Source organism: Otolemur garnettii, unplaced genomic scaffold, assembly GCF_000181295.1.
Source record: "Otolemur garnettii isolate 467f Iridium unplaced genomic scaffold, OtoGar3 scaffold00005, whole genome shotgun sequence".
NCBI lineage: Eukaryota > Metazoa > Chordata > Mammalia > Primates > Galagidae > Otolemur > Otolemur garnettii.
The window spans coordinates 42,056,397-42,083,173 of NW_003852400.1; the positions used below are offsets into that span (position 1 = coordinate 42,056,397).

A 26,777-nucleotide genomic window follows, 5' to 3' on the forward strand; every position below is an offset into this window, starting at 1 on the left:
CACCTTAGGTGTATGTGGCTGGCGCCTTAGCCGCTTGAGCCACAGGTGCCGAGCCAAAATACCCTTTTAAACATAGTTTCTAGTAAAGAACAAACGTACACAAACTGTGTCACTTCTTTTTTTTTTTTTTTTTTTTTTTTTTGACAGAGTCTCATTCTGTTTTCCTGGGTAGAGTACAGTGGGGTCCGACTGACTTAAAACAACCTCAAACTCCTGGGCTTAAGCAATCTTCCTCAGCCTCCCAAGTAGCTGGGACTACAGCCATGCATCGTGACACCTGGCTAATTTTTCTATTTTTCGTAGAGATTGGGTCTCCCTCTTGCTCAGTCTGGTCTCCAAGTCCTGAGCTGAAGCAATCCACCTGCCTTGGCCTGTCAGAGAGCTAGGATGCTGTGTTGCTTCTTAACAGTGATAATGTTACTTTGGTGTTCTCTAGTTGAGCTGTTTAAAATGTCAAAGTCCCTGTGTTACTATTACACATGAATACTGTTCTGTTACTGAAACTCTCTGGCTTTGCTCTCAAGGTAGGACCCTTGGATCTGCAGCATTGCTGCCACCTGGGCAGTGGTTAGAAACGCAGCAGCTCAGGCTTCCTGAACCAGAACGTGCATTTTTATAAGATCCCATCATAATTCCTGAGCATGGCTAAGTTTGAGAATCTTTAAGTAGATATTTGATCTACTCCTCAGGGTGTCCAAGCGAATGGCTCAATAACTTGTATTTTAAAAGTTAATTCATAGAACAACTGCTATAATTTGAACAATGTAAACCCCGTCCTGTTGTAATGGTGTTTTAAGGTGGGAAGACAGAGGTGGTTTTCTCTGGGATGGATATTGACAGATCACCCCTCTGGCAGAGCCCCGGGGGGTGGTGTTATTTTGCTAAAATCATCATGATAGTTTCTAGTCCATTGTTTTATAATTCCCATCATGTAATCCAGAGCTGAATGGATGTGAAAAGGGCAAAATTATGCTGTATAAACTTGCACATGATTGCTGTATAAGCCAGCATGCCAATTTTTACAAGAAGAAATAAAACAATTATGCAAGTCTGATATTCAGGTTGGTTTGCCCAGAAAATCTGGTGCTATATGAACATAACTTTGAAAGCTTAAGTGTACATCTCTTGTCAAGGATGAAAGCAGAGCCAGTTTGTTAATTTAATGTCCCTAAGGATTAAAACCTTCAAACAGTGAAAGCATGATGTATAAAGTTCCATACAGGCCCATTAACTAAACTTTCATGACAATAGTGTGGAGAACTCCTGCCCTAAGCAGTGTTGGATGGACACACGGTTTTGGGCCCTTGCACACGTCTTCTTTGTTTATTTGGCAGAGTTTTTAATGGTACAAGTTATTTATTTATTTATTGAGACAGAGTCTCACTATGTCGCCCTCAGTAGAGTGCTATGGCACCACAGCTCACAGCAACCTCCAACTCTTGGGCTTAAACGATTCTCTTGCCTCAGCCTCCCAAGTAGCTGAAACTACAGGCACCTGCCACAACTCCCAGCTATTTTTGGTTGCAATTGTCATTGTTATTTAGCTGGCCCTGGCTGGGTTCGAACCCACCAGCCTCGGTGCATGTGGCCGGCACCATAACCAATGTACTATGGGCGCTGAGCCTTGGTACAAGTTTTGATGTCATCATCTCCCAGCCTTCTGGGGTTCTGTCTTCATTGCTCCCATGTTCTGTCTATACTAAGACTATTCTCTGACTACACATATATTAAAATTTCAGATTTCTCTGCCTAAGGAGTAGTATGCTAGATAAACCATTGTCATCTTTCGGTAGATGAAGGAAGGTTCCTAAAGGAGGGGAGGATCTTGATGAGTTGAGGGTCAAGGCGGGGGAAGGGGAAACAGAGGGGCTAAGAATGAGCTAAGGCAATTAACTCAGTTAATCCACCAACTAAAGACCATTGCAGATACAAGTCACGTGCAAGGGAAGGAGCCAGTCTCACACAAATATAAAACTGATTTGGAGACATGAGAACACACTGGAAACAGGGAAGAATGGTAAGGCAGCAAATACCTGAATGCAAATGAATCCCTTATGCTTTTAGAGAGCTTTGTCCTGTACATAAGCTCCTTTAGTATGTGTGCATGTGTATAGATATACACAATTTATATATATGTGTATATATCTAGCATTTCTATATGTGTGAATAGATATATAAAATTTCCTTCCCAATAATTCTTTGAAATAGGAAGACATTAACTCAGCCAAGATCACAGAACTAATGAATGGAACAACCAAGAATAGAGTTTAGGACTTTCAATTCCACAACCCAAATTATTTCAACTGCATTAAACTATTTCTCTGTAAGAGGTAAATATGTTTACTTAGAAGAAAATATGGCAGGCAGGTTTGCTGTAGTACTCAATAAAAGTGTTTTATTTATCAGGAGACATTTAGTTTTCAATGAAATCACTGTGAGGGTTCAAAGAGGAGAAGGGATGGGGAGTACCACCAGAAGAGCTTGTTCCTGTGTATTGAAGTTATCGGGAAGGGGTCACGGGCAGTCTGTGGAGCACTGAGTCAAGATGATAAAAGTCTTAGAGAAGGAGCCTTGGCAACCCCACAGAAGGAGGGGGTGGGTGTTAAAGATGCTCAGGAGATCCCCATGGCCATGCAGAATAAAGGATGACACCTACCTGAAAATTACCTCGATGGTCTTCGTTGGGTCATATCACCCACTAGGATGCAAGGACATTGGAGGTTCAAAAATAGAGGATGAAAATTTTGGTCTTCATGACAAATTTGAAATAGTATGGAGACCCTAAATTTGAAATGTCTTGTGGACAGAATCCTGTTGCATTGGGGTGATGGCGGTGGTGGTGAGGTGGGTGGAAGAGCGGACGTTCAGAGGGCAAGGGGGCCTGAGAGTTAACGGGACCGTCCTTGTGACTTTGGCCTTTGTCACGAGGTCCGCCATTGTCTGGCATCACCAGCACGTCTTTTCTGGCATGTCCAGATTTTCCCGCCCCTGGAATATTTGTGTGTCAGATTATTTATCACTAGCTATATTTGTTTCTGTTTTCTCAGTTGTTTCATTTTGTTAACTTCCTGACCTTGTTTTTAACCTCTCTAGGTTCCTTTCTATTTGTTTTTTGGCCCCAGCCCTCTGAATTCCTCCCGGTTTAGTGTCATTAAGATGGGAACTCTAAAGGTAAACAAGCTGCGCTGATGTGCTCGGAGGATCGGGTCATTCATCCCTTTTCCCTTCTTTGTCTTATTTTTCTTATCTTCCTCTTCCTCTCTATTAATAAATACTTGAGTCATTCAAAACTATGCGGCAGGCATTTCCTCAGCAGGAGATAGACCCTGGAACAAAAGTTTAAAAACACTGAAGATAAAATAGCACCAGCTACACCAGTGTTTCTTAAACCGCCGTCATCTGCATGCCAGCTCCGTGGTTTCCCCCATATTTGCATATCGTTTCTTATTTACTCACCATTTTAATACTCACTCATGCAAAGACACGAGCATTTCAATGCATTTACTTACTTTCCCCAATTTTTTAATAAGGAAAAACTTTATATCAACACTGAAAGTTTTAAAACATTTAAACAGGTACATCAAAATCCATGCCATTACAATGTATAACATTCATCATCACGGACTATGTAACTATATGTCCTTAGTGTAGGGACAGACTGAGGATTGTACTTTATGTTCAAAGTGTTAAGAGAACTCGTGCTCTTTCAAAGCTCTTTGAACTGATAAAAATTTTCCTCTATCCATGCATTGGTCCTCGTTTTGTCATAGAAAGCAATAAAAAGAAACTTCTTTTTTTCCAAAAATTGTATCCCTTTAGATATTTGAAGATGGCTCCTTTTGGGTCCTTTGTTTTTTAGAGTAAACACCCTGGTTTTCCTCACTTCATGTGGGAACCACCCTCCCATTTGTTGGGGTGTGGCTCCATTGCTGTGTTTGTCCTGGGTCCTGTCACTGTGGTCTCTTTCCTCCAGGAAAACTCAGGTTTTGAATCTTGACTCATCCATTTCCCTTCTTATTTATTTTATTTTTTTAGAGACAGAATCTCACTTTATCACCCTCGATAGAGTGCTATGGCATCACAGCTCACAGCAACCTCCAGCTCTTGGGCTTAGGTGATTCTCTTCTCTCACCCCCCTGAGTAGCTGGGACTACAGGCACCTGCCACAACACCCAGCTATTTTTAGTTGCAGTTTGGCCAGGGCTGGGTTCAAACTCGCCACCCTCTATATATGGGGCTGGCACTGCCCCTCCATGTCCCTTCTTCTTCTTCTTCTTTTGAGACAGAGCTTCAAGTTGTCACTCTGGGTAGAGTGCTGTGGCATCACAGGTCACAGCAACCTCCAACTCCTGGGCTCAAGCAATTCTCCTGCCTCCACCTCCCAAGTAGCTGGGATTATAGGCACCCACCACAATGCCCGGCTATTTTTTGGTTGCAGCCGTTATTGTTGTTTGGCGGGCCCAGGCTGGACTGGAACCCACCACCTCAGGTGTATGTGGCTGACACCTTAGCCACTTGAGCCACAGGTGCTGAGCCCCATCTCCCTTCTTAAAGAAATTTTAGTTTCTGTGGCTCTCCGGATGAGTTCTGACTAGTGCAGAGACAGTGGGATTTGTCTGTTCCTGCTCTAAACTCTATTTTTCCCTTAGTAGGACCTAAAATTGTGTTGCTTTTTAAAGGAAAAAAGAATTTCATCGTACTGTTGACCCCTATTCTAGAGGTCTTTTCCACTGCATGCCAGTTTTCTTCCATCTTGTGTCTGTGCATTGAATAAGTCTACATGAGAAGATTTTTGTGCACCTTTATTGAATTTAATTTTGCTGGTTTAGGTCTTTGTCCCAGACTTTATTCTGAATCTTACTTCTTTTTCCTCCCTCCCTCCCATCTCCCCTCCCTCTGATTTATTTATTTGTTTATTTATTTATTGCTATGTTGCCCAGGCTGGACTTAAACTCCTAGGTTTACAGGATCTTCCCACCTTGGCCTCCTGAGTCTGGGATACCAATCATGGGCTCTCGCTTTTGCTCAGGCTGGTCTCCAACTCCTGAGCTCAAGCAATCCACCTGCCTCAGCCTCCCAGAGTGCTAGGATTACAGGCATGAGGCACCCCTCTCAGCCCATTCAGCTTAATTTTAAACTCTATAGAATGGGGTAAGCAGTAGTACCTACCTCATAAGGTTGTAATGAAGCTTAAGTAAACAATTCTAATTCACATATCCCAATGCCTGGCAAACAGTAAGTGTGTGGTGAGTGCTATTATTACTAATACGACGTGGTAGTTAGCGGTGGAAGCACCAGGAGGGCCATGTCTTAGTTCCCTGTGGCTGCTGTGATAAGTTACCACAGACTTGGTGGCTCAAAACAGTTATGGAGGCCAGAGGTCCAAAATCCGTTTCACTGGACAGAAGCACAGGTGTCAGAGGCTCTAGGGGAGAGGCCATTCATTGCCTCTTCCAATTTCTGTTGACTGCCAGCATTTCTTGCCCTGTGGCTCTGACACTCCTGTCTCTGTCTCTGTGGTCACACTGCCTTCTCCTCTTCTGTGTGTAGTCACTTCTTCTGCCATCCTTATAAAGATGCATGCAGTTGTGTTTAGGGCACACCATGAAAATTCGTGATTGTCTCCTTACCTCAGTTTAAATTCATCTTTAACTTAATCACATCTTTATAGCTTGTTTGCCCTAACATATACAGATTCCAAGGATTAGGATCTGGAGATCTTTTGGGACCCTTATTTAGCCTACCATAGGCTGCCTAGCCCAGTTTGGAATGGGGAAAAAGGGAATATCAGAAATACATTCTGAAGGAGCCCAGGCGTGAAGGTGAGCTAGGAGTTACCCCGGCAGAGAATCAGGGAAGAGCACCCCAATGGGAAACATTCAGGATGGACAGAGGGACAGTGGATCAGCCAGTGCTAGGGTGTTGTGAGATTATCAACGTGCAGCTTCTTGATCATGAGCTAACGTATCATCACATTATTTTTCCTTTAATTTCTCTGTTTTAAACTAAGATTTACTTTTATTTAACTTTTGGGACTTCAAGGAAATCTTTGAGCAAGCACCGCCTTCCTCCTTGGGGTTTTTGCAAGTCTGCCTTCCAGCACGCTGATTCCTCCTTTTCTTGGTACCTGGGAGGGGAAGGGCTGCTTGGCTGGGATTACAGAGGTTGCAGATGTGGCCCATTCCTGAATGTGGCCCCCCAAAAGGTTCTGCTCAGACCTGCCGTTTTTTAAAAAAACCTACAATAGGGCGGGGCATGGTGGCTCACTCCTGTAATCCTAGTACCTGGGAGGCTGAGGCTGGTGGATTGCCTGAGCTCTCATGGGTTTGAGACAGCCTGAGCACAAGTGAGACCCCATCTCTAAAAACAGCCAGGCATTGTGGTGGGCACTTAGAGTTCTAGCTACTAGGAAGGCTGAGGCAGAGGATCACTTGAACCCAAGAGTTTGAGGTTGCTGTGAGCTATGACACCATGGCACTACCAAAAGTGACAAAATGAACTTTATCTCGAAAACAAACAAACAAACAAACAAACAAAAAACCTAGAATAAGTTGAAGACTTTAAAAAGTAGGGAAATTGATAATGAGCTAATGTATTATCTAACTTCTTTTATAAAATGGAACAAGGGCCTCTCTGGCTGACATTCTCGCTGGCGCTGAAATGCGAGCATTCGAGTGTGAGAGATTCCCTCGGTCTCTGGGGCTGAGACTTGTAGCAGAGTGCTGTGGTTTCCCTGTGAGTAGAGAAATAAAAAAGTGGGGACTGAAAGCGTGAGTGGGCCATGCTTCACACTGAGGCCTGCTTCACTTGTCCCTTTATTGCTGTCCCCAGTCCAGACTTCGGAGTTGGAGACAACTGATTGACGTTTCCAGGGCTCCTAGCTTTCCCTCTTTTCACTCTTCTGCTTCTTACTCAAACCCTAGCAAGGGCAGAACAACTAAATGAAACAAAATGTTTACAACTGCTGTGGCCTCAGGCTCCTGACTTTGTTTTCCTGGGGAAAATGTCCTGTTCTGACAATTTGAGGAGCAGCTGGGAGAGAGAGCCGGCCTTGCCCACTGCAGGACTGCAGGCAGCGAGCCAGCACCCTCATGCACACTTAGTAAGAACCCAAACGCACCCGAGTTTACTGCCTCAAGGCTCCAGCACATTTCCTTCCCACCTGGCAAATGGGTCTTCCTGGAATACTCCTTTATAGCCTCTGTTTTCCACCTGGCCATATATTATAAACATATTTTAGATTTTATTGAATATTATCCTATGTTACCACTTCTAAAGATTTTTTATGGAGGTGAAATTCACATAACATATTTTTTATTTATTTGTATTTATTAACTTATTTATTTTTGCAGTTTTTGGCCGGGGCCAGGTTTGAACCCACCACCTCCGGTATATGGGGCTGGCGCCCTACTCCTTGAGCCACAGGTGCTGCCCCACATAACATATTTTTTAAATCAACAACATTGAGCAACTACCACCCACTATCTGCTTCCGAAGTATTTTCTTTAACCCCAAAGAAAACTCTGTACCCATGAAGCAGTTGTTCCCAATTTCTTTCTTCCCCTGACCTCTGTCGACCCCCAATCCATGTGCTGTCTCTGTGGATTTCCTTGTTCTGGATACTTCACAGAAATGGACTTGTACAACATGTGACCTTTTGTGTGTAGCTCTTTCGCTTAGCATGATGTTTTTGAGGTTTATGTCCATCGTAATATCGTAATACGTATTAGCACTTTTTACCTGAGTAATATACTCCTTTGCATGTATACTTATACACAAACAGGTTATCCATGAAGTTCATGTGAAATTTAAACTGCAATTTTAAATTGCATGCAAACTTTATGGACACCTTGTATATGTACCCCAATTTGTTTACCCATTCATCTTCTGATGGCCCTTTGGACTGTTTCCCCCTTTTAGCTGTTGTCAATAGTGCTGTTATGAACATTTATGAATATGTGTTTGAGTCTGAGTACATATACCTCTGAGCAGAATTGTGGAGCCATATGAAAATGCTACGTTTAATTTTTTGAGGGACCACCAAACTGCCTTCTATAAGTTGCTGTATCCTTTTGCATTCCCACGTCCCGTGAACAGAGTTTCTAATTATTCTACCTGCCTACCAATGCTTGTTAGTTTTCTTTTTTTTTTTAAATTATAGTGATCCTGATGGGTATAAAGTGGCACTTTATTATGGTTTTGATTTACATTTCCCTAATGTATGCCATTTCTAATGGCTGCATAGTATTCCCTTGATGTCATATAGTTTACTTAGTAATCAATTTTCCAGTGGCAAATATGTCCCCTACCCCCATCTTTTGGTAGCTGTGAACATATACAATGCAGCACATACCCTTCTCAGCTGAGAGCCTCAACTGTGGGGTCACACGAGTGAGCTTAGGGTGTGGCATCTCCACTCACAGGATAGTTTTAGGAAATTCACTTCACCCATAAGCCTCAAGTTCCTCACTGGTAAAGCAAGAATAAATAACAGGCCCACTTCACAGCAAAACCCTTAACTTATGTGCTTCCATGTGGCACCTCGTAGGTACTGGATGCTTTCTCCATCTTTCTCACATCTTAGATTTCTTCCTTAAATTCCTAGAGGTGACATTGCTGGGTCGGTAGAAATTATGCACACATTCTAAGGCCTTTGACATACATTGTCCAATTGCTTTTCCAAGTAGTAATTTAAACACGACCCCCTGCCCGCCCGGTGTTTCTCAGTGTTTGTTTTTAGCACCTTTGACACTGAGGATTGTCACAAGAAAACCTTTGCTAACATCTCACTACAGTTTTAGATTTGCATTTCTTCAACTGCTTGTGAGGTTAAATAGTTTTTGGGCATTTATCTATCTCTTTGTGAATTGCCTTTTCATTTCCTATGCCAGTTTTTCTATTGGGCTGGTAAATATGTCTAAATTTCTGTAAGAATTCTTTATGCGAGGACATTAGCCTAAACTTGTCTATTGTTTAGTTTAAAAATAGTTCATTTCCAGTTTGTCACTTGATTTTAATTTCACATAGCTACATGGCATGGTTCACCACCATAGGGTCTGCGAAGGTCAAACTCCTGGCGTTTCTCAGAGGGGATGGACAGACATTGAGCAAGTCATTTACTTTCTCTGGGCCTCAGTTTTCCCATCTGTGAAATGAGGGAGTTGGATTCGAAAATTGCAGTTTATTTTCAGGTTTAACATTTCATTATTTTATAGAAGCATTGTGTACATTCAGTAGATAGTGTTCCTTTTATTTATATTTATTTATTTATGAGACATGGTCTCACTATGTTACCCCAGTGGGAGTGCAGCAGTGTGATCATAGCTCACTGCAGCCTCAGACTCCTATGCTCAGCCGGTTATCCTACCCTAGCCTCCTAAGTAACCAGGACTGTAGGCATGCACTACAACACCTGGCTAGTTTTTCTGACTTTATTTTTAGAGATGAGGGTCTTTTGTTTGTTTGTTTGTTCATTTATGATTTTTGAGATGGAGTCTCATTTAGTCGCCCTCAGTAGAGTGCCATGGTGTCATAGCTCACAGCAACCTCAAACTCTTGGGCTCAAGTGATCCCAAGTAGCTGGGACTTCAGGTACTGGCCACAACACCTGGCTATTTTTAGAGACTGGCTCTCACTCTTGCTCAAGCTGGTCTCCTACTCCTGTACTCAACATCCACCCACCTCGGCGTTCCAGAGTGTCAGGATTATAGGCATGAGCCACTTTGCCTGGCCTCAGATGAGGGTCTTCATATGTTGCCCAGGCTAGTCTCAAGCTCCTGGCCTCAAACAATCTTCCCACCTCATCCTCCTAAATTTCTAGGATTACAGGCATAATCCTAGACAGATTCTTACTATGTCACACTTGGTAAAGTGCTGTGGCATCATAGCTTACAGCAACCTTGAACTCTTGGGCTTAAGCAATTCTCTTGCCTCAGCCTCCCAAGTAGCTGGGACTACAGGTGCCCGCCACAATGCCTGACTTTCTTTTTGTTGTTGTTGTAGGAGTTGTCATTGTTGTTTAGCAGGCCCGGGCTGGGTTTGAACCCACCAGCTCCAGTGTATGTGGCCAGCGCCCCAACCACTGAGCTATGGGCGCAGAGCCAATTTTTTGTAGAGATGGAGTCTTATTCTTGTTCAAGCTGGTTTTAGACTCCTGGCCTCAAGTGATCCTCCCACCTCAGTCTCCCAAAGTGCTGGGATTCCAGGAGTGAGCTGCCATGTGCTGGGCCTGGTGGTTTTATATGTAAAGAGGGTGCCCGCCAAAGTATATGCATTTTAAGAAAGGGAAAAAAACCTACATTAAAATTGCAATACTCAATATATACCAATAACAAAAGAGGAATTCAAGTCACATTTGACTTCGGCAATTACAAGAGGTGCTCAAGCTAAATACATAATGTAATATATAATACATGGATAGCATCTCTTATAATGTGTATACATTTATTTGGCACCACAGTATATACGTTATGTATGTATTCTATATAAAATAGCAATCAGGTTACAAAAATTAAAAACCTCATATATATTGTTTGTGTTGTATTAGATGAGTAATTTTTAAAGGCATTTTTACTTCTGCATTGTTGATGCTCCTGTGAATTATAGCTCTTTTCCTTGTTAAACAGGTCTTTGATTCGCTGAATACCACCTATGCTAACTTTAAGAGCAACTTCGCGAAGAGACTGTCAGCTGAGGGGCCTGTGGCCAGCAGCCCCATCACCACAAGATGGCAGCAAAGTCAAACCAGGGATCTGTCAGCCTATTCCTTGGGAGAGGAGCCTTCAACCGTGGACCTCCCAGAATCTTCTGGGTCAGTGCTGAAGATAACCTCTGAGAAAGACACCTTGACTCCAGGTGAGGTGACAGAAGTGCCACAGCCCAGTTTTGACATGTTAACAAAGGATATATTCCTGAGAGAATCTTTGTTTTAGGACTATCAGCGTTAGTTGAGTGCTTTTCTCTTTTTCTCCCTTTAAATGAGAAATGTCCAAAGTGTGTGTGTGTGTGTGTGTGTGTGTGTGTGTTGGGGAGGATGAAATAAAAACAAAAGGAATGATGAGTTAAAAAAGCCCCTACTTTAGACACATTAAGTTTAAGAGAGTTTAATTGTAATCTGGCCACTGTCAGAGAGCTCCACAATGTGGGGACAGGCAGCATTTAGGAACAGAAAAGGAAAGTGAGGCAGGAAACCTGGATTACAGTTTACTGTTTGCCTTGTTTGGAAATGATCTGATCAGCTGGCCACTTGTGATTGACTGAAGCTCAGCTTCTGTGATTGGCTGAGACTCAGCTGTTTGCCGCACACATATATTCCATGTTAGGCTTTCAATCAGTTTACATACTAAGTTAGGTTGCAGTTCATGATTGTGGGGGCTCAACGTATGGCAGCTTCCTCAGGCCAACTTGAGCTCAGCATATGGTGCATTCTTATTCTATTTTATTTGTTTTTGAAACACTCTCACAATGTCATACTTGGTAGAGTGCTGTGGCATCACTGCTCACAGCAACCTCAAACTCTTGGGCTTAAGCGATTCTCTTACCTCTGCCTCCCAAGTAGCTGGGACTACAGGCATCAGCCACAACACCCGGTTATTGTTTTTGGTGGTTGTTGTCCTTGTTTAGCAGGCCCAGGCTGGGTTTGGACCCACCAGCCCCAGTGCATGTGGCTGGCACCCTAACCACTGAGCTATGGGTGCCGAGCCAGGATATGGTGCATTTTAAATATGTTTTTGAGACTCGTATTGGTAAATGATTACTTTTGTAAAGATTGTAGGTACGAATGTGTGTATGTATACATATACATGAGGTCTGACAGCTTCACGAACTCATCCTAGAAAAAGTGCCACATACCTCATTGCTGAATATCTCTATAATCACCTTCAAAGTACTCCCTTTGGGAAGCTATACACTGATGCCAGTGCCTAGTCCATCCTTCAGAGCAATTTTGGAACGCTTTTTCTGGAATGGCTATCAGATCTGTTGTCACATGAGGTGTGACAGTTAAGTTTGCTCCCTCATCCTAGGAAAAAATGCTTTGAATGGTGTATAGGCACTGGCACCAGTGCATAGCTTCCCACCAGGATACTTGGAAGGTGACTGCAGTGATATTCAGCAATGAGGTATGTGTCACTTTTTCTAGGATAAGTTTGTGAACTCAATTGTCTGACCTCCTATGTATATACACATAATTGTATATATGGTTTTGTTTTACAAAGTATAGGATGCTAATGACTCTGGTAAGGTTCCTATCACATTCAGAAAAAATATATTAATAATGGAATAATCAGACGTGAAATAGAAGGAAAAGTTGAAAGCAGGAGAGGAAGAGAAAAAGAAAAAGTAAAAGGAAGGGAGAAGCGACAGGAAAGGATGGAGAGATGGAGGGAGGAATGAAAAAGGGCACCAAAGCCCTGCTGTGATGAGTACGGTTCCTGATAACCTGTCAGAGCCCGGAAACGCACGTTCTCTTTCTGAAATATGTAAGTCTCATTTGGGCAGAGCCATTTTTATTCCCATCCTTCAGAGGCCAAAATCGCCACCTGTCATCTGGTGATGTAATTCCCCTTCTTCCCTTGTAAGCACTAGGCATTGTGATTCCTTGATCATCAGCATGCTTACTGAGTTAGACAAACATTAGCAACCCCTCTTAGTGATTTGACACAGTGAGGCGTTGCAGTCCTGAATTTGAAAGGGAGACCAAATCTTTTCAAATCACGGAAATTCCTGTGTAAGAACAAATCTCAATACTGAAGAAAGCAGCTAACTGAAGCAGCAAGAGATACAGGTTATCAGAAAGAGTGCTGTGATGACTATTTTCTAAAATAAATCTTTTGTAATCCTGTGGTAATTGAGGGGCAGTTTTTGTTGCAGTTTGGCTGGGGCTGGGTTCGAACCTGCCACCCTCGGTATATGGGGCTGGCACCCTACTCACTGAGCCACAGGCACCACCCTAAGGGGCAGTTTTGATGATGACAATTTTAGAAGAATTTCTAGCTAACATTAAGGACTCCTTTTTCATTCTAGGCCCTACATTTATTGATTTTTTTTTTAAATAGAGCATTATACGAGAAATTCAGAATTCCAAGAGACAGATTTTACAAATCTTTTTCCAAAAGATTTTACAAGAATGTCTATTTTATTTTATGCTTAAGTTAATACCAGACATTAACAGCTACAATGGTTTCTGAGTGCTTCACTGGTGGGGTTTCTTTCTTTTTGTTTCGGAAAAGCAGACATGGAAGATCCTCCCATTCCAGAAGGGACGTGCAAAGAGAGGTTCATTTGCAGTCCTGCTCTGTCCCTGCTTCCTTAGGTGAGCTGACCTCTTTGTTGATCACTGGGATGATTGTCAGCACTAGCACCCAACTGCAGCCTTTTCTGCCTCATTTGAGGTTCTGAGATTCAGCCTTTCTCCTCTCTACTCTTGTGCATATAGCATAAGAAAGCAAGGATACCTAGTTTCTCAGGACAAAGAGCAAGATCTAAAACTTTGAGGAACATTTCATATCTTCATTCTCCGTCTCCTAAACTGTAACATTTTTCTCTTAAGATTTTAAATATCCTAGGACTTGAGATGCCAAGCGCTAGGAACATTAATGATAGTTTATCAAGCCATGGTTGTCCAAATGAAGAAGGGATTATCACATGGCGAAAGGCCAAGATTTTATAATGGTTTCCTGGCTCCTCTGATGAACAAGTGATATGGCAGATATTTAGTTTTAGAGGATGACTTGACAGGTTTCCAGTACACTTAAAAGTCTGGTCAAGACTCACACCTATAATCCCAGCATTTAGGGAGGCTGAGGCAGGTGGATCACTTGAGCTCACAGGTTCAAGACCAGCATGAGTCAGAGCAAGACCCAAATCTCTATTAAAAAAAAAAAAAAGATCTGGGCATTGCAGCAGGCGTCTGTAGTCCCAGCTACTCAGGAGGCTGAGGTAAGAGGATCATTTGAGCCCAAGAATTTGAGGTTGCTGTGAGCTATGATGCCACAGCACTCTACCAAGAGTGACAAAGTGAAACTCTGTCTCAGAAACAACACCAACACCAACACCAAAAATGTCTGGTCCAGGGCTTTCTCACTCTTGAGAAGAGAATACAAATGAATAATATTGATGCAAATAAACTAAGTCTTGTATTATTTTAATTTAGAAAGTATTTTTCTAATGCCTTCCCAAACTATCTTTTCAACATCTTTCTAAGATGGGAAAGGGGATAGCCAAAGAGATTTGCTCATGATCATGTGGTGAATGTGAGCACAAGAGTGAATGTGCTTGGCAAAGCCAGTACCCTGTAGTTATTTCCTGGCAGGATGATCATAGCTTCAGCACATCTGATATTCTCTGCACCATCACTTTAAACTCTTCAGCTGTTTCTCTCCATTCTTCAAATGTGCAAATCTGTTCTTCCCATATAGAGGTGAAGCACTGTCACTGCTGCTGCTTCAGTTGAAGTCAGGTCTTTAATCTTGGCTTTCCTTCCTACTGCTGAGGCCACTGAGGCTGTTTCTCATTGAGTGAGAAACTTAAAAACCCAGTGCTCTGGATAAGACTTTGACCCTGCATGGATTTTGGAGAGGCCAGAGCCTGGGCCTTCATATTCTATTCTATTGTGAAAGACATCAAGGCCAGACCTCCAATCAAAGTGAGTATCTTGTTTTGAAAACCAGATTCAAAGGTACATGTCATTCTTTTAGGATCCTTCAACGAACCACTGAAGACTCCCATCAAGGGAAGTTCCGAAACGCTCAACTCTGCTCCGTGTTTCTGCAAGGCAACTTGTGCAGTCGACAGAGGCTGGAAGGAAAATGATTCCTCAAAAGGACAGGTAGGTAAAGACAAAAAACTGAAGATCCCATTTCTTGAGAAGCTCAGATAACTAAGTCCGAACCTGAAGAAAGAGCTGCTTTGCTGCTCTTACAAATCAGTAAGAAGATGACGGATTTCTGATAGAAAAAATGAGTGAATGAAGAACAGGAATAGGGCCATTTTGTAAAAGAAAGAAAATATCCCCCCAATACGTGAGAAAGGACCATTCAAAAAAAGGAAAAGAGAGTAATTGTCAAAAAGGTAAAGATTAAATATATAATAAAATTATACTTAACCATGAAATGCTTCCTCTGAGCCAAAGGAGCTCTTGCTGTGGCCATTCCCAACTATTTGGGGATGTGGTCTGCCCTTTGGATCGCTGAAGAAACTGGGCAGAGGATAATGGGAACTGTTTTACTGCTCAATGCAGAGTGTTTGGTGTCAAGACTCGAGAGTGGCAAAGATACAAAGTGAGGCCTTCACCTTTATAGTAAACCTGTGTGGTCTTTGTGTGGTTTTCAGGACCATCTGCAGGGTGTGTCCACAATGAGTCTGCATAGCTGGGGACACTTCAGAATTCAGAGTGAGCTCTATGCTCAGTAGCTAATTAAGGTGATAAGTAGATCTCACTGAGGAAATAGCGCCCTGGGACCACAGAGCTGAACCATGTGCTCCACAATGCTCTGCCCAGCTTTGTGCTAACCATGAGATTCTGAAGAATTGACTTTGTGAAGAGCTACTGGCCAGTAGGCCATTTTAGGAATTATACTAATGGTACTCAACTGGGGTGACTGTATGCCTCAGGGGGCATTTGACAATGTCTAAGGATGTTGTGTTTTTAAAAATTTTTATGCATAGAAAATACAGGAATAATAACAGCCACTATTTACTTTGCACTTTTTATATGCAATGTCATGACAGTCTTGGCAGGCAGAATTCATGCCCATTTTATTCCAAGAAAAAACCCTGACGCTCAGATAATCTGTGTTAACAGAGCATTGCTGAAGCTGGAATTAGAATTCCAGGCTCTCAACTCCAAAGTCTGCTCTGAACCATCATGCATGGATTATGCTAGCCCTCAAACATATCTTTTCAAATCCTAGTTTCCCAAAACAAAAAACCTAAATGATCACATCATTTGTAGATAAAGACCTTTTTCTTACTTAACCCATTTAACCACTTTCTATAGTTTTTTGTCTGAAGGAGACTGGCAGCATTATTATTTATGGTTATACTGCTAAGTAACTTTCAAGTATTTGTAGCACATAAAAAATAACACTGCACACATATAAAAGGATGTAGTTTCTGATGGTGACAACCCAGGGGGAAGACATCTAGTGGGTAAAGGCCAGTGACACTGCTAAACATGCTTAAATGCACAGAACAGCCTGCACAAGATTATCTGCTGCCCAATGCCAATAGTGCTGAGATTGAGAAACCCTGTTTTGTGGTTGACTATTCTACCTGAATACCTGAAAACCCGTGATTTGTTGACTATAATGCTTGTTACATGTCATAGCATCAAAAGATGCCTGTCAGAGAGCCTTCTGCCTGAACAAGGTGACCTAGTGATGGTCATGCATGTGAGATTGAATATATTTTTGTGAGAGCTGGGTGTGCTGATTCATGACTGTGATCCCAGCAAGGTGGGAGGATCATCTGATACCAGGCGTTCAGGACCAGCCTGGGCAACATAGACTTTATCTCTAAAAATAGAAAGAAAGAAAAGAAATATATTGTTGTAAAAAAGCCAAAAAGAATATTCTCTGCTTTAACTATTCATCACCATGTTTACAGAAAATTCTAGTAAGTACTTTTCTTTCCACTTATTACTAATTTTTCTAGCTGTTATTGATCAAAGTTGGATGTAAGACTGTCAGAAGTGCTTTAGTTAAAAAAAAATTTTTTTTTTCTTTTTGAGACAGAGTCTCAAGCTGTCCCCCTGGGTAGAGTGCTGTGGCATCACAACTCACAGCAACCTCCAACTCCTGGTCTCAAGCGATTCTCCTGCCTCCACCTCCCAAGTAGCTGGGATTACAGTTGCCCACCACAACACCCGGCTATCTTTTGGTTGCAGCTGTCATTGTTGTTTGGCGGGCCCAGGCTGGATTCGAACCCACTAGCTCAGGTGTATGTGGCTTGCGTCTTGGCTGCTTGAGCCACAGATGCTGAGCTGTAAAAAAATTTTTTTAATGACAGGCTCTCACACTGTTGCCTGGCTAGAGTGTAGTGATATTATCATAGCTCACTGTAACTGGAAGCTCCTGGACTCAAATAGATCCTTCTGCCTCAGCCTCCTGAGTAGCTGGGACTATGGGTGCATGCCACAATGCCCAGATAAATTTTTAAATATTTTTGTAGAGACAGAGTCTCACTTGGTTCCCCAGGCTGGTCTTGAACTCTTGGTCTCAAGTGGGCCTCCTGCTTTGGTCTCCCAAAGTGCTGGGATTATAGATGTGAACCATCATACCTAGCCAGAAATGATCCTTATATATTGGCCCAAAGACATATCAATCACATTTTTGTAGTCATGGAGATTTAGTCAAGTTACTTAAGCTCTCTATAACTTGATTTCCCCCATTTTTTTCCTTTTTCAATTTTTTGAGACAGAGCATCTCACTTTGTTGCCCCAGCTAGAGTACTGTGGCATCATCATAGCTTACCGCAACCTCAAACTCCTTGGGTCCAGAGATACTCCTGCCTCAGCCTCCTAAGTAGCTGATGTCCCTATTTTTAATGGGTAGAGGTGTTAATGGAAAAGGACCTTTAAGATGATTAGTCCAGTAAAAACATATTACAAGTGAGGAAAATTGATGTGAGGCTCAGAGATCTTAGTAAAAACCGAGAGCATATCTCTGGGCTAAGTGCTGAGAGGTATTCCTTGAAAGAAATCTTTCTTACAAAATGTTGTCCTGCTGATGTTCAACTTTATTATTTTGGGGAGGGTTTCTAATTTTAGAGAGTCCTAGAAACATCATGACATTTCCGCTTTTGCAGGCTTTGATGATATGACTGGCCTATGGTTTATAGGCTAAATGAAGTTTTAGGCTAGAAGAATAAAAAAGGATTTTGTTGTAGTTGAGTAATACCTGGTCAATGGAGTTGGGGGACATTAGAAATGATTCCTGTAAAATGCTCAGCCCTCGGCTTGGCGCCTGTAGCTCAGCAGCTAGGGCACCAGCCATATACACTGGAGTTAGCGGGTTCAAATCCAGCCAGGGCCTGCCAAAACAACAATGACAACTACAACCAAAAAATAGCCGGGCATTGTGGCAGGCACCTGTGATCCTAGCTACTTAGGAGGTTGAGGCAAGAGAATCCCTTAAGCCCAGGAGTTGGAGGTTGCTGTAAGCTGTGATGCCATGGCACTCTACCCGGGGCAACAGCTTGAGACTCTGTCTCCAAAAAAAAAAAAAAATAAACAAATAAAATGCTCAGGACTGTTCTTTACGCAGTATTTAGGTAATAAATAATAGAAATTATTGTAGTGGTAGATTTGAAAATGTGAACTTCAATGTGAACGTCTTATGAATTATCACTTCTATCGTGTCATGACCGAGATGTACATATATGTTTCTGAGAAAGTATTCTCTTTATGTGAGTTTGTTTTCAGAAATGCCTAAACCAACCATCTGTAACCCAGAAGGTGTTTCAGCAGCTTAATGGGAAAATGCAGCTTTGTGAGCGATCTCAGTGTGTTTGGAAAGGTACGGGCCTAAGTTTTTGTTCGCCTTCATTCCTACCCTCCTCTTTCTTCCCACTTCCTTCATTTCTTCCTTATCTTAAAATATATCATTTTTAATATTTATAAGACTAAGCCGGATGGGTGCAGTGGCTCATGCCTATAATCCTAGCACTCTGGGAGGCCAAGGTGGGTGGATGGCTTGAGCTCACTGGTTTGAGACCAGCCTGAGCAAAAAGTGAGACCCCTGTCTCTACTAAAAAATAGAAAAACTGAGGCAAGAGGATTGCTTGACCCCAGGAGTTGGAGGTTGCTGTGAGCTATGATGCCACGGCACTCTACCGAGGATGACAACTTGAGACTCTGTCTCAAAAAAAAAAAAAAAAAAGACTAAGTCAACATAATTATAAAATTCCTCTAATCTCTGCCCTAACTAATCCCACTCCCAAGTCCCATTTTTTAGAGGCAACCACCCTTAGCTCTTCCAGCCATAAGTCCTGGTATTTACATCTGTTTTCTAAGTAATATTGATGAACTGCTATTTCTTATACTTTTGGACTTCATCATAACTTCCTACCACAGTGGATAAGAACTTAGTCTCTCCTGCCTCATTCAGTTTCTGCGGTTTTTTGACATGTTTTTTTTTTTTTATCACACTTAGAAAAAGCAAAGTTAGTAGTCAGTGTTTACATCACGTTACTCTACAAGTATTCCACCGGGCTGAGTAGTGTGATACAAATATGTGTCTCTTCTAGTTAACTGTTTTTATAAGAATTCGGTAACTGTGAAATCACTCTAAATGTCCAACGTTTTGTTCCACAGCTATCAGTAACGTTTTCCATGCACTCCCTTGCTCTGGTTCCTTCTTCTCCAGGGAGCCCTTCCTCCCAGAGCCCGCTGAGCTGAGCGGTGGTAACCCTGGGGCTCCTCTCCGCCAAGCTGAGATCCTCTGTTTACTAGCCGCTATGTGGTGCTCTTTCCGGGCTTGCTGGTCTGCCACTGTCCTTGTTCTACTCTTGCATTTGATTCAGAGTTTGGCTGGCTGTAAATTCTAGTTAGACTCGGTTTGACCCTACCCTATCGTTTTTCTAGCATCCACTGTTGCTGAGACATCATGTGCTATTTTTATTTCCTATACTTTGCTTTTACTCTCTGAATGCTCTTCAAAATGTCTCTTATCACCAGTGTTCTAAAATTCCATGATGGTAAAGCTTGGCATTAGAAAATACCCCTCATTTTGAATGAAAAGTCCATTGGTGGAGCTTTTCAATCCTGGAAACCCCTGTCCTATAGCTCTTAGGAAGTCTCTTTAATTGTTCTTTAATAATTTCTTTGCTTTTCTTATTTCTTTCTTCTGAAACTATTGTGTTGCTTCTTTTGGAACGATGCTCCAATTTTCCTGTGTTTCTGTTCTATGTTTCATTTCATCATTGTTGTTGTTTTTCCCACCTTCTAGGTGACTACCTTGATTTTGTCTACCAACCCTGGGCTTAAACCTTTCATTTTGGCTATCTTTGTCATTTTTTTAAGAGCAATTTCTTTATTCTGTTCCTTTTTTTTTTTGAGACAGAGCCTCAAGCTGTCCCCCTGGGTAGAGTGCCGTGGCATTACAGCTCACAGCAACCTCCAACTCCTGGGCTCAAGCGAGTCTCCTGCCTCTGCCTCCCAAGTAGCTGGGACCACAGGCGCCCACCACAACGCCCGGCTATTTTTTGGTTGCAGCCGTCATTGTTTGGTGGGTCCGGGCTGGGGATTCGAACCCGCCACCTTAGGTGTACGTGGCTGGCACCTTAGCCGGTTGAGCTATAGGTGCCGCGTTTTTTTTTTTTTTTTTTAATAGGATCTTATCCATACTTTGTGAACATACTGCAGGTGTCGTCTTGCTTCCCTGATGATATTATTTTATAGGTTTCTGGAAGGATTCCAGCGTGCGGTACTGTGACCCGCGGTACTCTGACCCGTGCACGGTACTCTGACCCGCGCGCGGTACTAAGACCCGCGTGTGGTACCATTTGTCTTTCTTTCCTTTGCTTTTCTCTTCCTCCCAAGCCCCATTTTCTTTGGCTTTTCTCTTTTAGGATAAAAGCTTTCCTGAAATGTGTGGTGTTTTAGAAATAGCACTAAAGAGCTTAGACCTCTTTTACTAGGTTGACGAGCACTAGGGTAGATTCAGTATAAAGATTTTTACTCAACATCTGTTTTTTTTGCCACATACATCCCCATGGTACCTGATGCCATTGAGTTAAGAGGTGGTCACTTTTTATTTATTTATTTTATTATTTATTATTAATAAACACCTGTTTCTTCTGGTTTGTGCATACATGTGTGTGTATTTACCTGTTTGTGCAAAGTGTATAGGAACCTGACAGTTTTTCTACTATCCCATCTCACTCTCAACTTCCTTGGTGACTCTGAGGCTGGGGGGTTTTGCAAGACAAATCATCTTGCTTCTCTTCCCATCTCCCTCTGTGGGCACTTGGGAGGTAGTTTCCTATGCTTCCTGGTCAGCTGTCAATCCACTTTACCCACTTTCCAGAAAATTGTTTGAATCTCTTGCCTACTACAGTATTTATTCCTTTGTCTAGTACTATACTTAATCTTTGTTTTTCTGTCTTCACACTTTAAAAAAGTCATTTGCTGTTACTTATGTTGAAAATAAGAGGCAGAAGAAATGACTTATGTGGCCATTCCGACCGTTCCTCCCAGTTGGTTTGCTAGTCTATAACATCTGCATTGGATACATCTTTAATGGTAGGGTTGAGGACTTGAAGGAGAGGATGTTGGAGGTAGAGACTAATAAACAGCGACTTGAAATATTCTATGTAGGGCTTTGTTATGGATTCTTCTAAGAGGACTCAAGTATGAAATGGATTCCATGTAAGCCAAGTAACTGATCAATAGTGAATCACTGGGACTAATTTTCTTTAGGTGCTTGTACATAAAGTATTTCTTCATGATTTATCCTTATCTGGTAAGACTCTGAAACCTCACAGTAGGTGGTTCCTGTGACTTCAGGTGTGCCTGGAGGGTCCAAAGCTGGTAGGAAACTTTGGGTGGGGATGTTATGCATGTGTCAGGTAGCCATGTAGTGGAAAGATAATGCCTGTGGCCGTTTACACAAGGTCCTCATTCCAGGGGGCATTAGAGCTCCCCAGATCTTTTCCCCTTGAGCCCCATGTGCTCTCCTTCCTGCCTTTTCCTTCTGTTCTGGAAGTCTTTGTGTTATTCATAAGATTGTTATCAAGGCTGGAAAAGAACTGATTGAGAAGCCTGACTCCTGTGTGAGAAACTTGTTGAGAGAACTAGTGATTCATTTTATGAATGTCTAGGAAACTTGCCTATTATTTTTCCCTATGGGATAAGTTCTGGTAAGCAAATCCATGAGGTTCTTTGAAAGACTCTTGGATATAAATATGAACAAGAAGAGAGAAAATCCTCATCGTTTAACTATCCTTTGTTTTTATGTTTTGTCTTTTTATTAAAATATTTTTGAAAATTAAAAAGAATTATATAGATAATATATAAATAACACTTTTACCTCCTAGAACTTTCTTTGTTCATGTTTGCTATTCAGGCTCCTTTTTCCCAGGAGTAAAAAGGGGAAAAAATAGAGTTAGATACATAAAGATGGGGACAAAATTTCAGGCCTTCTAAATGTTCTTTTTGGAGTTTGGGAATGTATGGTTGGGATGACAGCAGGAACTTTATCCTTTCTTTAGAATGATATTTTTGTAAAAGCAAAATACAATGTTTGGGGACATGTCTTCTCTCAGCTCTCTTATCTTTTGGTCTAACCAGCAACATGTTTTTGTTTTCTAAGATGCTGATATTTGGCTTAAAATAAAATATATGTCCTATAAAGCCAGAGAGAGAGGCTTCTGACATCCCAGGAGATTTTATATATATATAAAATATATATATTTATATATATAAAATACATGAAATATGTATATATATAAAAATTTATATATTTATAAAATATATATATAAAATACATGAAATATGTATTTATATACATAAGAGATTTTATATATACAATATACATACACTTATATGTATTATATATATACACACACATATATATACACACATATATATTATATATATAAAATATAAAATATAAAAGCTGTTCATAGGAAATGAAATTCTAGGAGGTTTTTTTTTGATTCTTTGGATATAATTTTTTTTAACCTTTAGTGATTCTTTATTAGCAGCCCTGAGTATTTCTAGTAAATTTGCAGTTCTGCTCACAACTGCAGGTTTTCATGGTTAACACTGAGGCAGGAATTTATGAATAACATCTTGGTAGAGCATTGTGAAGCTCTCATGCATTTATCAGAAGCCATCTGGTCATAGACACCACAGGTCACCTGAGAGATCTTGGTTTCCACTGATTACTTCATTCTCAGTTTGATCACAAACCAGGTGGTTGGAAAAAAAAAGACAGCGGCCTGTGTTTTGAACTTAGTGGGGTCTTTTGATGAGAACTTAAAACTGAGCAAAAGATATAATCCAGACCTCAGATAGTCACGGGTAAAATTAGCAAAAAGTAATAACTCTATGTGCTCTGGTACAGAATAGTGAGGAAATAGCTAAACATTAATGAATCAATAGATATTTATTGACAAAGACTCAAGAGTAGGACTTATGTACACCAAGTAAATGTTGGTATGATATGCAATTTGCTTTGGTTTTAAGATCTCAAATGGAGAATAAATATTCAAAACATCACATAGTATCTCTGCATGCTTCCCACAAGGTCTGCCATCTATGGTTAGATCTGGCATTCATGTGCTTTTTATGAGAATGAGCCATTGAATAAAGTTTTCAATATTTCTGTTTAAATACTAGTGTGTTCTCATTCCCTTTCTTCTTCTGCTTTTGGTACTATAGTTGTACACATATCATGATGACTACTTTTTTCCCCATGTAATTAATCTTTATAAGTTAATGCTATTTTTAAATACTCACAGGATAAATATTATATTTTCAGGATCATAGAAATGTGTAGAAGTATTTGTTTCTTGTAGGCTGCAGAAATGGAGTCAGAGAGGAATCCTTCTATTTTAAAAGGTTCAATGATGTAAAGTATTCCAAGACCCAACCAGAGGTGAAGATTCATCTTACTGGTCTTCGAAATGACTACTGTAAGTTATGATTTAGATTGTGAATTGAAAAGTTGAAATGACAAAATGCATCCTGTACTCTGGCATAAACTTGACATTTGATTATGGAAGAACCAGATGGTCCTCGTGATTCATGTCCAGATGGTGCACCGTGCAAAAATGATTAATATAGTTGGTTTTTCCTTGTGCAACTTTCATTTTCAGGAATGAGTACTGTTAATGTTGGTATGGTGTGAGAAATATACATTTTGTGTTAATGTATTGGAATGAACTGTACTAACAGTGGCCTATTCTAACATACATATTTTTTTTTTTCTTTTTTTTTTATTGAACGGTAACTATGTACATTAATGCACTTCTGGGGTACAGTGTGGGATTTTCACATGCAATCTGAAATACTTCCATCAACTGGTCAACACAGCCTTCATGTCATTTTCTCAGTTATTGCTTTAAAACATTCACATTCTACTCTTAGAAAGATTCACCTGTACCCCTATAAGGTAAACCTCAGAAGTAATCCCTCCAAACTCCCTCCCTCCACCCATTACCCCCTCCCTTCTAACATACATATTTTAAATGGGGGTAAATTGAATCAAACAACTACATTGGCTATGCTTATTATGTGCCTAACTTGTAATCTAGTTTGGAAGACAGGACAACTCACACGGAGCCAATACCAACATGCCAGTGTAGAATATAAATTATGGATTATGGGGAATAGAGTGTGTTGAAGACCACAAGTGAACTCTGGGGTCATCCGGAAAGACTTCTTGGAGATATTCAGATTTAAACTGGGTCTTGAAAGATTGGTAAGACTTGGGGGTAGGGGTGGACAGGAGAAGAAAGACCATTTTTTGTTGTTGTTTTTGGCCGGGGCTGGGTTTGAACCCACCACCTCTGGGGCCGGTGCTCTACTCTTTTGAGCCACAGGTGCCACTCAGAAAGACCATTTTTGTTATTCCAGTCAGAGTAAGACAAGATGTTGGTAATGAATGATAATTGATGGCAATGAAGAGGATACATTGGGAACTGGTAAAAAAAATAGGTTGATACAGATTATGGAAAAATTCAAATTTAGAAATTGAGATTTATATTGCTTCTTGGCCGTTTGGAAGATCAGGTGTAGAAATTTAGATTTATCTTGGAGTTGTTGGCTAAGAGAAACATAAAAGGAAAATTCATGGCAGAATATGCAGAATGCATTAAGGAGAAATACACTTTCTAAGAGTAAGAGCTTTCTCCCCCTTTATAAGGAAAAATATCTGGAATGAGAAATGAATTTAAGATTATTCCAAGTTTTTGAGGCAGGAGGAAGGTGATGTCATTGGGAACATAGGTTGGCAGGAGAGGTGGTTTGGGGAAGGAAGACTATTCTTGGAATATTACCGTACAGGAGACAGTGAGATACAGAATAGGCTTGGCAGGTCAATAGAAATGAAGCTGGTAGTTGAAAAAGAGGATGGACTGGTGTGTAGGTTAGACGATTGAAGTTGAAACCAGGACTAGTGTGAACTCTCTGGATGAGGGAGAGAGGAGCAGAGGGAAGGAGTCTGGCTCTGTGGTGGGGGTCACCACAACATGAGGAACTGTATTAAAGGGTTGTGGCAATTAGGAAGGTTGAGAACCACTGCTCTGGGGTTTACAATGTAATTTAAACTTTCTATGTCCACTTAGGGTTGCTATTGCACACTTCACACAATATATAAAAATCTTGCAATCACATGGGTCTCCCCAACTCCCCAGATGTTTCATAGGTTACTGTAGTTGTCAGGTGTTTTACATCAGTCTACATACATTGGAAACACTCTTATAAATTTTACCTTAAAAAGTAAAACTTGGGGCTGGGCATGGTGGCTCACGCCTGTAATACTAGCACTTTGGGAGGCCACGGCGGGTGGACTGCTTGAGCTCACAAGTTTGAAACCAGTCTGAGCAAAAGTGAGATGCTGTCTCTACTAAAAAGAGAAAAACTGAGGCAAGAGGATCGCTTGATCCTGAGTTGAAGATTGCTGTGAGCTATGATGCCATAGTACTCTACTCACGGTGACAGCTTAAGACTCTATCTAAAAAAAATAAATTAAAAAAAGTAAAGCTTTGAGAGTATTTTAAATAGCTTAAGAAGGGAAAATGGTCCTTTATATTTCCCTGAATATTTACCAATTCCAATATTTTTCTTTATTCCTGAAGATCCAAGTTTTCCTCTCATATGATTTCCCTTTAGCCTGAAGAGATTCCTTTAGCATTTCTTATAAATCTGCAGGTCTGTTGGCAAAGACTTCTCTTAGATTTTTCATCTGCCATTTCATAATTTTTTTTTTCTGGATATAGAGTTCTTTTTTAAAAAAAAGCATTTTAAAGATGTTCAATTCACTCTGGCCTCAGAATTTCTGTTGAGTACTCCACGATCATTTGAAAACTTGTTCCCCTGCTTCTAAGACCTAACTCCAATTATATGTGTATTAGATCTTGGATATTACTCTATAAGTCCTTGAGTCTTCATGTTTAAAAAAATGTTTTTCCTTCATTTTTTCATATTGGTTCATTTCTGTTGAACTATATTCCAGTTCACTCTCTCTTTTCTCTATCATTTTCATTCTGCTATTGAACCCATCTAAGGAATTTTTCAGATATTATGTTTTTCTGTTTTGAAGTTTCCATTTTATGGTTTTTATAGCTTCTATTTCTATTTTAGAGTTTTGTTTTACAATTCCTATTTTCTTTATATGGAAAACAGTTTCATTTTTCAATTTCTCTGCCAAAGTTTCATGTTTTTTCATTCATTCAAGTGTGTTTTTCTTTGTCTCAGAAAATATAATAGCTGCTTTGAAGTCTTTGATAATTTCTATAAGGTCATCTTGAGATTTTCATTCATCATATTTTCCCTTTCCATTTGTTTAGTAATTTTGAATCATGGCCTGAACTTTGTAGATGTTATATTGTATTCATGGAGTCGTATGGAAAATGTTGATTTTTTTTTCCTAGTTAGGATCATTTAGTAAGTTTTGTGCTGTTTTAAATTGTAGACCAGTTTTTTTTTTTAAGAGATAGAGTCTCACTTTGTTGCCCTCAGTAGAGTGCCGTGGCATAGGCCAGTTTTTTAAGCTTTGATTCTACTGGTTTGGTCTGATCCTCATATATTTTTCAGAATCTAGGCTGAGACT

General features: G+C 40.8%; 1 protein-coding gene across 1 annotated transcript in view; it reads left to right on the forward strand.

Annotated features, from left to right (window-relative positions):
• The window catches only part of CDC20B (cell division cycle 20B), a 61,893-nt gene that overhangs the window by 13,395 nt on the left and 21,721 nt on the right, over nt 1-26,777 (forward strand). Inside the window, exons 2-5 of the mRNA XM_012811440.1 lie at nt 10,626-10,854; nt 14,697-14,827; nt 18,422-18,515; nt 23,521-23,637. Coding sequence (XP_012666894.1) covers nt 10,626-10,854; nt 14,697-14,827; nt 18,422-18,515; nt 23,521-23,637 — 571 coding nt within the window. The remainder of the gene's footprint in view (nt 1-10,625; nt 10,855-14,696; nt 14,828-18,421; nt 18,516-23,520; nt 23,638-26,777) is intronic.